General features: G+C 39.7%; 1 protein-coding gene across 1 annotated transcript in view; it reads left to right on the forward strand.

Moving 5' to 3' along the window:
- Positions 1 to 13,080, forward strand: part of Utp20 (UTP20 small subunit processome component) — a 101,123-nt gene that overhangs the window by 48,047 nt on the left and 39,996 nt on the right. Inside the window, exons 24-31 of the mRNA XM_045151870.1 lie at positions 587 to 672; positions 982 to 1,107; positions 2,591 to 2,757; positions 4,431 to 4,639; positions 7,945 to 8,088; positions 8,696 to 8,775; positions 11,372 to 11,598; positions 12,112 to 12,256. Coding sequence (XP_045007805.1) covers positions 587 to 672; positions 982 to 1,107; positions 2,591 to 2,757; positions 4,431 to 4,639; positions 7,945 to 8,088; positions 8,696 to 8,775; positions 11,372 to 11,598; positions 12,112 to 12,256 — 1,184 coding nt within the window. The remainder of the gene's footprint in view (positions 1 to 586; positions 673 to 981; positions 1,108 to 2,590; positions 2,758 to 4,430; positions 4,640 to 7,944; positions 8,089 to 8,695; positions 8,776 to 11,371; positions 11,599 to 12,111; positions 12,257 to 13,080) is intronic.

A 13,080-nucleotide genomic window follows, 5' to 3' on the forward strand; every position in this document is an offset into this window, starting at 1 on the left:
AAACAAAAACCAGGGAACTTCAGGTTTGGTGAGAGAATGTGTCTTGGGGCAATAAAACAGAAGAGCAATAGAGGACAACATACACGTTCTTCTGGCCTCCACATGCCAATAGGTGGGGCAAATAAAATACTTGTGTATACAACATACATGCCACACACATGTACACACACACCAAAAATAACTTTAGATCCAAATTCATGTAGATATGTGAAGTTAGAGTTTCATTTCTTTTCTTTTTTTTTTTTTTTTTGGTTTTTCTTTTAATAGGGTCTTGCTGTATAATCCAGACTTCCCCCAAATTCAAAATGCTCCCATCTCAGCCTCCTCCTGAGTGCTGGGTTACAACCAGGAGTGTGTGGAGTTAAAAATAGGAAGTTAGTCACCATACCTGGCTAATTTCCATCCCACTGAACCTATTCTGTTCTTCCTCTTTTGGCTCTGTACAAGAGTGATATCAGCTCACATCCTTGTCTAAGATCTTAGATTTTAGCAAATTTAAGTCTGCAGATTAACACAAGAGGATTTCTGTCTTGTGATTTATGCATATGCTACTTCATTAATCCATTTGATAAAATGTCATTTCTAGTTATTACTGCACCAAGATCAGACTGTGCAGAAAATAACCTTGGATTGCATAATGACCTATAAACATCCTCATATCCTTCCTTACAGGTAAGTTACTTAAAGCTAAGGTATATTACCTTCTTTTTACCTAAGAGCCATACTAATTTAAAAAATATGTGCTATGAAACTAACTTCTCTCCTTGTTAGGATTATTCCATAAAATCTTCATGATTGCCTAGGGAATTGTAATGCCTAAGAACTAAAGCTTTTGTATCATGCTTTTCTAAGCAGTGGATTATAGACTAAGTTACATTTTGATATTTTTGTGAGGATTCTCCTTCTGGAAGGCAGCCTCAACGTGAACTTTTAACAAATTTTGTGCATTGGGTGACAGTTTATGCTATGTTCTCTTTAAAGAGAAAACTTACAAAGATTGCTGGACGACAGAAGCTTTAAGGAAGAGATAGTGCATTTCAGCATTGCAGAAGATAATACTATAGTGAAGACAGCCCACCGAGCAGATTTGTTTCCTATTCTGATGAGGTTTGTATACTGTTTAAAAGCCGATTTTTTTAAAAATGTTGCCAGGCATGGTTGCGCATGCCCTTATCCCAGCACTTGGAAGGCAGAGGTAGAAGAATGGCTCTGAATTTGAGGCCAACGTGAGACTACATAGTGAATTCCAGGTCAGCCTGGGTTAGAGCAAGACCCTACCTTGAAAAATGAAAAGCACAAAAAATAATACTTAAAAATGTTAATCACAAACACAAATGTAATAAAGTAGTTTGAGTAATGTGATTCTTTTAAGCAATTATAATGAAATACTGGACGATATCATTGACTTTTTTTTAAACTATTTTTATTTATTTATTTATTTTTAATTTTTATTAACATTTTCCATGATTATAAAATATATCCCATGGTAATTCCCTCCCTCCCCACTATTTTTATTCATTGATGAGGGCGAGAGCTCACCAGGGCCCCTTGCTACAAATGAGTTCCAGGTGTATAAGCTACATTGTGCATCGGGTTTTATGTATGTAATGGGAGAATCAAACCCAGGCCTGCAGGCTTTGTCAGAAAGTGCCTTTATTTAGTAAGCCACCTGCTCAGCCCTTCATAGTTTTTTTTTTCCTAATGTTTATTATAATAACTACAGGTTTCATATGGATAAATTGAGTGTTGGTACTCTCTTTTCCTTCATCCCTGCTCTCATGCCACTGGGGATGCTCCTCAGTGAGCTTATAGGTATTCACCCCGGGGTTGTGGGTTATGCGGTGTGGGAGCAGTAGTCAGTTATTTTTGGGTAGAGGGATGCCTCTGAGCATTATGTCCTAGCCTGTGGCTCTTAGACTCTTTCAGCCCCCTCTTCCACAAAATTCCCTGAGCCATGGTGGGTGAGTTTTAAATCTGCTTCAGTGATGTGCTCTTAGGAGCCTCTTGATCTCTGCATTGATAGGTGCTGTGTATCTTCAGGGCTGTCTCCTGCACCCTGGTGCTGATTATCAGGGTCACCATGGAAGCAGCGCTCTGGCTCATCTCCCTGTTTCTCCTGTGGTTCCAGCTGTGGCTTGGCTGGAGTGTGAGGGGTGGTTTATCTCCTCCGGTCTCCTCCTCAAAAAGAACATATTCTACAGTGGAGAGTGAAGTCAGCATAGTTTAAATGGGATAAGCATTATTTAGGGAGAATTGGATATATGTTACCCCTCTTTTAGGCAAAGACTAATGACTAGTGGGAGCTTGACAATGGAGAACATAATTTTTTTGTTTGTTTGTTTTATTTTCGAGGTAGGGTCTCACTCTAGCCCAGGTTGACCTGGAATTCCCTATGTAGTCTCAGGGTGGCCTGGAACTCATGACAATCCTCCTACCTCTGCCTGCCAAGTACTGGGATTAAAGGTATGTGCCAACACTCCCGGCCCCATTTAAATCTTTTAAACTGTTCTTTACTGCTTTTTAGGAAAGCAGACTGGTAGTCATATGTTTCAGGTTAATGTGCTATTGTAATGTTCTTCTGACTTCACAGACTTCTGTATGGGCGAATGAAGAACAAGACTGGGAGTAAAACTCAGGGGAAGTCTGCCTCCGGCACCCGCATGGCCATAGTTCTGCGGTTCCTCGCTGGGACCCAACCTGAAGAGATCCAGATATTCTTAGATCTGCTATCTGAACCTGTGAAGCACTTCAAGAATGGTATCAACCGCCTGCCTTACTTGCCACATGCCCGTCCTCTCTAGTAGACTGCTAGTGTTTCAGGAGTGGTTTCCTCTACCCTCCTGGACAATAGAAATCTCTGATGGGATTGTTTCTTCCACTCATTGATGTTATTTTGGCAGAAATGCAGTTCACTTTAAACTTCAAATTAGATGGTCTCACAGTTGACCCTAGACATTATTAGTTTGATTAGAAAATGTGTGTTTGATGGTTCATTTATTCAATTTGTGAGTCTTTATATACAAGGAATGGGCCAGCATGGTCTATATAGTGACGTCCAGGTAAGCCTGAGCTAATAACAAAAAACAAAAAGAAAAGAATTCCTCAAAGAAATTGAAAGCAAGGTGCAATATTAGAATTTTCTTGCCATTTATTGTTGTGGACCCATTCTTACTTATTGAGCAGATTCTCTACAAAGTTTAAAAGCATTTTGCCACTGGGCGTGGTGGTGCATGCCTTTAATCTCAACTCTCAGGAGGCAGAGGTAGGAGAATCACCATGAGTTCAATACCACCCTGAGACTATATAGTGAATTCCAGGTCAACATGGTCTAGAGTAAAACCCTACCTTGAAAAAACCAAAAAATAAATAAAAGCAGTCTGCCCTCAACCTCACTGTGGACAAGATGTGGATATAATAGCATACAGTAGGATGGAATGTTCTGTTTTGTTTTGTTTTATGGGTTTTTTTGTTTTGTTTTGTTTTGTTTTTTCTTAAGTAGGTAGCCCCAGGCTGATCTGGAATTCACGATGTTGTCTCAGGGTAGCTTCAAACTCACAGTGATCCTCCTACTTCTATCTCCTGAGTGCTGGGATTAAAGGCGTGCGCCACCATGCCCAGCTGAATCCAGACCTTTCTGACTACAGAAACCAGTGCTCCAGCCCCACAGCTTTATTTTTTAAACCCAATATAAATATTCTTTTGTTAGCTATGGGTAGTAGTTTGTAATTGTTGTTGTTTCTGTAAATTCTGTTGTTATATAGATTTTCATTCAGTGTAATACTGCCCTAAGAAAGGGATTGGCTCTGAATAAAGTGGCAGTTGTTGAATTGACATTTCCCTTACAGGTGGGGACATATAAATGATGCAGTCAGAGACAGACCATTTAAGTTTATGGGTCATTAAGTTCATGATCTTATCTCAGGTGGTTTATATAAAACTTAAGCAATAGCAGTTCTAATCTTTGAAGTAATTTCTGAAATCAGTATTGTAGAAATTATTTCTAAAGGACTATAGATTTAATTTATTAAACTGGAATGATACGAGAAATAGAACATCTGATTCTTAACCTTCAACAAGCTTATAAAAATAGATCAAGGCAGTGTTACAGATCTGCTGACCTCAGCATTGCTCAGTAATAAGCATGTTAGTACTCAGATTTTCTTGAATGGTAGTTTTAAACGTTGGATGAGATGTGAGCTTACGGACAGCTCTGTGAAGAGCTGTGTCTCCTCCTTTTCCTCCATCTCATCTGTGAAGTGTATATAGAAAGACACAGCTCACCCAGCTCATGAATATTTGATTAAAACTTACTAAGGATAATATGTGAGAAAAGGGCATTGCTGTCAGTAGACTATCTATCTGGGGAACTTGAATCCATATTAGCAGCAGAATAACATTTTATTTACACATGTCTTTTCCTGTTTCACTAGGGGAATGCCATTCTGCAGTCCTTCAAGCAGTGGAGGCTTTGGACTTGTCCAAAGTTCTTCCCCTAGGTCGTCAGCATGGCATCTTAAATAGCCTGGAAATTGTGCTGAAAAACATCAGTCACCTGATCAGTGCATACTTACCAAAGATTTTACAGATACTGCTGTGTATGACAGCAACTGTTTCATGCATCCTTGACCATCGAGAAAAGGTGAGAGATTCTTGATAGCTGCTGTCTTCTTACCCAAAGAGTCTCAGTCTTACTTGGGAATAGGTCCTTCAAGATTCAATCTTCTATGGTACAAATAACCTTTGTTATTTTGAGCCAGAGCTGGGTAGAACTCAAAGAAACAAATCTTGCCTACAGTCAGTGTATTGTTTTGTAAAGATGAACAGCAAGACAAGTCAGTGAGTCAGAAATGCCAAAAGGTGCCCTGTAGATATTTCATGAGTTGCATGTACACAGTACGTTGATAAAGCAGGTTTGTAGACATGAGTTCTACACAGTGTTTAGGGAAGTAGTCTGTCTGTAATATCATGACAGACTGAAGGCTTATTGGAGAAGATGGACTTTGTAAAGATCCAGACTTCGATTTTGGCTGTGGGTTCTCTGGCCACCAGTGACAAGTGGGCATATTTTTAATTTTGCAAAAATTCATCCCTCTTGATTTCTGGATTCACAAAAGCAAATTGCCTATCTAATATGACCATAAGGAAAAATTGGCAGCCAAACTTTTAGGCTGCTTTTTGGACTATGGATTGATATAAAAGCCCATGAGCAAAGCAGACCCCCTGAGGTAGGCAGCCGTGGCATTCCTTAAGAAAGGACAAGGCTGGGCTGGACAGATGGCTTAGCCATTAAGGTGCTTGCCTAGAAAACCAAACAACTAAGGTTCAGTTCCCCAGTACCCATGGAAAGCCAGATGTGGCTCATTCATGGATCTAGAGTTTGTTTGCAGCAGCTGGAGGCCCTGGCACAAACATATTCTTTCTCTCTCTCTCTCTCCTCTACCTCTCTGTGCTTCCAAATAAATAAATAGAAATATTAAAAATAAAATACAAGGCTGAAGTCAAGGGCAGTGAGCAGGAAGAGTGGGTGAAGTGTGGTGAAAGAGCGCGGCTGTTGATGAGAAGTATGTTTCCTGCTAAGTGTACAATGAACGTGCTTCCTACTGGGAATTGCTGAGAAATTGCAAGCAGACGATTGATGAAGATGGAATGATGTTTTAAAAATAACACTTTGGTGGTCTTGTGGGGAGAGATGTGAGATAAAATGGAGGCCAAAACAAGATTACAGGAAAATTTTTCTCTTGTTATACCAGAGTTTAAAGGCCACAAGCAGAAGAGTGTAAGAGTGTGTTTTCTAGCAAATGAACATGACTATCTGGGGATGTGCTAAGTCATGAACAATGAAGGTTTCATAAAGATAAGTCCTTTGGACTTTTGATTAACTTGGAAGTTACTCAATAATGCGCCTTGCTCCTAAGTCAACAATCAGTAACTCAGAGGATATTTGGGGCAATTTCATAGTTCATTAGTTAGTGAGGTGTTAAGCTTATTCACACATGAGAGAGCTGCCATTTCTTTTTAATAAGCCCAAGGAATTTAAGTGTCATAATGAATTATTCCACAGTAATTTTGCTTAAGTAAGTTAAAGTTCTACATTTGTGTGTTTGAGTTCAGTTACACATTTACTTTTTATGACTTTGGTCCCTCAAGGTATTGACTGACATTGAAATATGTATCCTGGAAGTGGTTTATGGTGCTTTGTACATCTGAGCAGTGGGCTCTGATGTGTAAGCCTGCAGTTGCTCATTTTAAAGGGTTTCTGCCTTTATCAAGCTACAGAGGAAACTGGGCTGTATATCCTACCTATAGTGGAGGAAGACGGAGGAGCATCTAAGTGGGTTATCTAGTTATGAAGAGTTCTAGCCAGGCAGTGGTGGTGCACATCTTTAATCCCAGCACTTAGGAGGCAGAGGTAGGAAGATCGCCACAAGATCAAGACCACCCTGAGACTACATAGTAAATTCCAGGTCAGCCTGGGCTAGAGAGACCTTATCTTGAAAAACCAAGAGTTCTTCTAAGATTCATTTTCCTCACTTAATGCGCAAAGGAGTCTACTGTACCTGATGACCACAGGTGCTCATTTTGTTCCCCAGACTAATTTAATACAAGAGATTGAAACTTTTTTTTTTTTTTTTCCCAGAGACACGGGTTCAAAGTAGGGTCTTGCTGTAACCCAGGCTGACCTAGAATTTATTATATAGTCTCAGGCTGGCCTCAAACTCATAGCAGTCCTCCTATCTCTGCCTCCTTGAATGCTAGGATTAAAGGCATCTGTCACCATGCCCAGCAGATACTTTTTTCCCCCTAATATTTTATATTTATTTATTAGAGAGAGACAGAGAGAGAGAATGGACACACCAGGCCCTCTAGCCACTGTAAATGAATTCTAGATGCATGTATACCTGGCTTTTGTGAATTCTGAGTAATTGAACTTGGGTCCTTAGGCTTTACAGGCAAGTGCCTTGACCACTAAGCCATCTCTTCAGCCCAGAAACTGGTTTTTAAAAGGTAAAATAGAAGCCATGTGTGGTGGTACCCACTTTTAATCCCAGCACTCGGGGGCCGAGGGCAGAGGTTGGTGGGTTGGTATAAGTTTGAGGCCACCCTCATACTACATAGGGAATTCTGGGTCAGGCTAAGCTACAGTGAGACCCTACCTTGAAAAAAAAAAAAAAAAAAAAGAAAAAAAGGCAACATAATAAGCACCTAAGTAAGAGGAACATATACTTTATTTGAAATGAAGGTTTAAGTTTTCTAATCTAAGGCATTGCAAGGGCAAAACCATTGTTTAGAATGTATTGTGTGATTTAACTGGACTCCACACCACAAAGTTCTGCTTTTCCTTCTTTTAAAAAAAAAATTATTTATTTTATTGGAGAGGGACAAAGAGAATGAATACGCCAGGGTCTTCAGCCACTGTAAATGAACTCCAGACTCATGTGCTACCTTTTGTATCTGGCTATCGAACCTAGGCCCTGAGCCTTTGCAGGCAAGTGCATTAACTGCTAAGCCATCTCTCCATCTCTGCTTTTTCCTTTTTATTCAGTGAGAAAAGCAATAGAACGTGCTCGAGTTCCCGTGTGAATCACAGTAAATAATTTTAATAAAGAGAGCTGGAGAGATGACTCAGCATTTGCCTGTAAAGCCTAACAGCCCGGGTCTGATTTCCCAGAGCCCACGTAAAGCCAGAGTGGCACTTGTATCTAGAGGTCATTTGCAGCAGCTAGAGACCCTTGAATTCTTTCTCTCTCTCTTTTTTCTTTTATTGTCTCTTTGCTTAGAAACAAATAAATAAATAAAAAGTTTAAAAATAATTTTAATAGTGAAATCTCCAGTTTGATTTAACATGTGCAAGAGTTCCTGTCTGAGGACTGAGAGACAAAACGTGCATGCCCGTGTGTGCATATTTGTGTCTGTATGTTTAAGTAGAAGGTGTTTGTTTTGTAGATTCATCTGAGGTTTATTAACCCACTGAAAAACTTAAGACGTCTTGGGATCAAGATGATCACTGACATCTTTGTAGATTGGGAATCTTACCAGTTCCAAACAGAGGAAATTGATGCTGTGTTTCATGGTGCAGTTTGGCCCCAGGTAATCCATGAATTCCAGATTCTGCCCACGTAGTGTTCTCTTTATTATGAATCTACCAGCATAGTCTACTGCCAAACAGGAATGTTTGTCCAGGCTTGCCTCTTGAATCCCAGGTTCTTAAAACACTTGTTACCCTTCCAGACCCAAAGATCGACTCAGTGTTTAAATTCCATGGCATTTCTACGTAACATTAATTGGAATACTATTGCCTCTTAAACAGATGTAACATAACTTTCATAACACCTCATAGTAACAGCATGAGGGGAAATGTGCAGGTGATTTTCTTCTGCATTTTCTGGCTTGAGTTCTCTGGTTATAACCAGCAAATGTTAAGAAGATTATAGAAAAAGCTTCAGGCTCTCTGTGGCTTCTGTCATTTCTGACCATTCAGATACTGAATGCTGTCAAGTGTGAGAGCATCCATGTGCCATCGGCATCTTTCTGGCACTGTTATTTTGCTTCCCTTGTCTTTCCTCCATAGTCCTTGACATGCTAATCTCCACCCTTGGCCCTTCCTGCTCCATGTGCTACTTACTCGGCTTGTTGATTGCTTCCCCCGCCCCCTTTAAGTCTCTTGTCTTACAATGTTTTTTCTTTGCTCCCCTAGATCTGTAGGCTTGGATCGGAGAGTCAGTACTCGCCAACTCCTCTGTTGAAGCTAATTAGTGTCTGGAGCAGGAATGCAAGGTACCTTTGTCTTGCCTTTGAAAAGGGGCAGTGTCTTAGATCAGTCTTCTCAAAACTGTTGTAAGGAACTAAGACATAAATTTTACATGTTTATTTCAGTACATAATTATAGTGTGTGCGTGTTTGTGTGTGTGTGTGTGTAGATCTCATAGGCTTTCTAGATTTTCTAAACCATTGCCTTCTGCCATTATAAAACTAAATATATTTATTCAGTGATGTCATGTTCTACAACTGTAACCAGCTTTTTTGTTTTTTGTTTGTTTGTTTGTTTTTTGTTTTGTTTTTCGAGGTAGGGTCTTACTCTGGTCCAGGCTGACCTGGAATTAACTCTGTAGTCTCAGGGTGGCCTTGAACTCATGGCGATCCTCCTATCTCTGCCTCCCGAGTGCTGGGATTAAAGGCGTGCGCCACCACGCCCAGCATTGAACTCAGCAATCCACTTGCCTCCCAACTGCTGGAATTAATGGCATGCGCCACCATGCCCGACTGTTTTTTTTTTTTTTTTTAATGAGAGAAAATTGTAACACCAGGGCCTCCAGCCACTGCCGTCAAACTCCAGATGCATGTGCCACCTTGTGCACATGTGTGACCTTGTGCATCTGACTTACGTGAGATCTGGAGAGTTGAACATGGGACCTTAGGCTTTGCAGGCAAGCGCCTTAACCACTAGGCCACTTCTCCAGCCCTATAAGCAGCTTTTGATTGTTTTTTACTTACCAGTATATCATCAGCATGTTCCTGTTTCCCAAGGTTTCTTCAAAACCTTGATGCTTTCCTCATCTTTCTCATTTACTCATAGGAAGGGCTCTTAACACCTGTTTCCCAGTTTGCTAAAGCAGTTTTGTATCTTACCTTGTTCTTGGGCATCTGTCAGCAGGATTCCATAGTCATGCCTGAGAACTATTCTATAGTTGTATACTTTTTATACAAACGAGCCTTGGGGGACTGTGCTCCAGGAAGATATTGCAATGGAACTTTAGCTTCATATTATTTAGTTTCTTATTCTAGGTGTATAGTCATGTCATTGGATGTTACCTCCTTGTGTCCTGAAGTTTCTCTTTTGCATTGGGAAGATGGAAGCTTCATAGTGATTAAAAACATAGGTGGCCATACTTTTTTTCTTTTCTCTCTTTTGTATGTGACCCTCACCTGAAAGTATCTTTAGAGTGACTGACTACTCTTGGAATCAGGGTAGTGGCAGATACATGTGTAGAATTGCATGTAAAAGATTTAATGAGTGGGGCTGGAGAGATGGCTTAGCAGTTAAGGCACTTGCTTGAAAAGTCAAAGGATCTATGTGTGATTCCCTAGTACTCACATAAGGCACAAGGTGGCACATGCATCTGGAGTTTGTTTGCAGTGGCTAGAGGCCCTGGTGTGCCCATGCTTTCTCTCCCTAGCTCTCTCAAATAAATAAAATAAAATATTAAAATTTTTAAAAGAATACTTAATGAAAGAATGTCAGAACCACTTCATAAGAATGCCACTCCTTATTTTGAAAAAGATTTTTGAGGGCTGGAGAAATGGATTAGCAGTTAAGGCACTGCCTGCAAAGTTAAAGGACCCAGGTAAGCCAGATGTACAATGTGGCACATGCATCTGGAGTTTGTTGCAGCAGCTGGAGGCTCTGGTGCACCCATTCTCTCCTCTTCCTTCCACCCCCACCCTGTGTACCCCGCTTTTCTCTCAAATAAAAATATTTTATTTTTTTTTAATTTTTTTGTTCATTGTTATTTATTTATTTGAGAGTGACAGAGAGAGAAAGAGGCGGGGGGACGGGGAGAGAATGGGCGCGCCAGGGCTTCCAGCTACTGCAAACGAACTCCAGGTGCATGCGCCCCCTTGTGCATCTGACTAACTTGGGTCCTGGAGAATGGAGCCTTGAACCGGGGTCCTTAGGCTGCACAGGCAAGCGCTTAACCGCTAAGCCATCTCTCCAGCCCAATAAAAATATTTTAAATATGATTTTGATTCAAAGTACACCTACAATTCACACAGTGCAATCAGATACTAAAGTAGGTTTTTCCATCTGTAGACAAGTGTAAAAGTTTGCTCTGAATAAATACAAGTAGAGCTGAACTATAGTCACCATCTTTAAGCTTACAAATAAGGATAAATTGTCTCTGACATTAGATGAACTCAAGACATAAAACTTGCTCACCAAGTACAGTCACCATATAATTTATTGTTCAGACCAAAACATTTCTGAGGATGAAAGAGGTGCTGTTTAAATAAAAAGTAATAATAAAATATAAGGTGTTCAGAATTATCCATTAAGTTTTAAATTTTAAAGTAATTTCGCTTAAATAATCATTTTAAAAATGTTTCATTTATTTGCAAGAGAGAGAATATATGGGTGTGCCAGGGCCTCCAGCCACTGCAGATGTACTCCAGATACAGGAACCACTTTGTATATCTGGCTTTAGGTGGGTATTGGGGAATCAAACCCAGGTCGTTAGGCAAGTACGTTAACCACGGAGCCATCTCTCCAGCTCCCTCTTAAGTAAGCTTATTAATACTCACATACACATACACATTTATTAAACTCAAATGTAAAAATTCTTGAAAAATTATCAACATTTTTTTTTTCTTGCAGATACTTTCCATTTCTGGCTAAACAGAAACCTGGACATCCAGAATATGATATCCTGACTAATGTGTTTGCAATTCTGTCAGCAAAGAATCTCTCTGATGCCACAGCCAGCATTGTAATGGATATAGTTGATGACCTTCTTAACCTTCCTGATTTTGAGCCCACAGAAACAGTGCCGAGTTTGCCAGTGACTGGCTGTGTGTATGCTGACATAGCAGAAAACACAGATGGTATGTAAGCTACACAGAGTGAGTGACTTCACAGGTAGCAATTGTTTCCTCAGAAAAGAGTCCATAGAGTTTGGCTGTCTTATCTGCTTATGTTAGCTAAGCTTCTAATCTCTGAGAACTAGCATTCTTTTATAGAAGCTAAATTTTTTTTATATGTGTAGGAATACAGATTATTTCCTATCCAGAAATTCTTATATGTCCTCCAGGAAAAGACAATATTTATCTTACATCTCTATTCTTCTTTTCACACTTTCCCAACACTTCCCTTACTATTACCAAAAATGGTGCATACTGGATGATGATGGGGGAGGAGTCTCTCATAAATTTGAAATTTAGTTAGTGATGTGAACTCTTAAGAAAGAACAACTTATTTGGTGTTTAGAGTTGAAATTTAAATGTTTAAATGCTTATTTACAGTCGAGTCCCCTACGTATCTGTCATCAAGATAATAGCGTACTATAAATACATACTTTAAAAGATTTTATTACAATTAAGAGTAGCTGTCTGTTTCAGAGCCTGTCACCGTGGGAGGAAGACTGGTCCTCCCTCATGTGCCTGCAATTCTTCAGTATCTCAGCAAATCAGCAATAAGTGCAGAAAAGGTGAAAAAGAAAAAGAACAGGGCACAAATCAGTAAGGAGCTCGGCATCCTTTCAAAGTAAGTGACACGTCCGTACGTAAAAGGGCACATCACCATCATGGTTGTTGAGGCTTTCTTAGGCTTTTGTCTTGTTTTCATCTGACTTTTGAAAAGATCCTCAGTCCAGGTTGTAAATCCCTGGGTTCAAGCCCCAGCATTAAACCAAAAAAGGAAAAAAGTTTCCACTAGTTTAAATGCCTTCCACTGTTACGATAATCTAGAGTTCATTTTTGTTTTTGTATTTAGTTAAATTGGTAAAATTAATTGAGAACAAATTGTTTTGTTTTTAAGAGTTAACAAGGGCTGGAGAAATGGCCCAGTGGTTAAGGGGCTTGCTTGAAAAGCCTAACAACCAAGGTTTGCTACCCTAGTGCCCACATAAAACCAGATGCACAAAGTGATACAAGCATCTGGAGTTTGCTTACAGTGGCTGTAGGCCCTGGCATGCCCATATTCTCTGTTGTCTCTCTTCTCTCTCTTTCTCCTTGCAACTAAATAAATAAAAATATTTTTTAAAAAAAAGTTAATGGGCTGGAGAGATAGCTTAGTGGTTAAGACAACATAAGCCAGGTGCACAAGGGGGTGCATGCATCTGGAGTTTATTTGCAATGACTGGAGTCCCTCGCATGCCCATTCTCTGTCTCTCAAATAAATAAAATATATTTAAAAATAAACAAGCAAAACCAAAAGAAAAAACAAGAGTTAACAAGATTTTGTAAGGATTCTTAAAGTCTTTAGCTATAGGATTAATAATATATAATTGATTTCTGTAAAGCACAGAGTTATTACTGCTAAGTGTAAGAAATGCTATCTAAAATTGAAATTTGGCAGATACTGGGCCT

This window comes from Jaculus jaculus, chromosome 6, assembly GCF_020740685.1.
Source record: "Jaculus jaculus isolate mJacJac1 chromosome 6, mJacJac1.mat.Y.cur, whole genome shotgun sequence".
NCBI lineage: Eukaryota > Metazoa > Chordata > Mammalia > Rodentia > Dipodidae > Jaculus > Jaculus jaculus.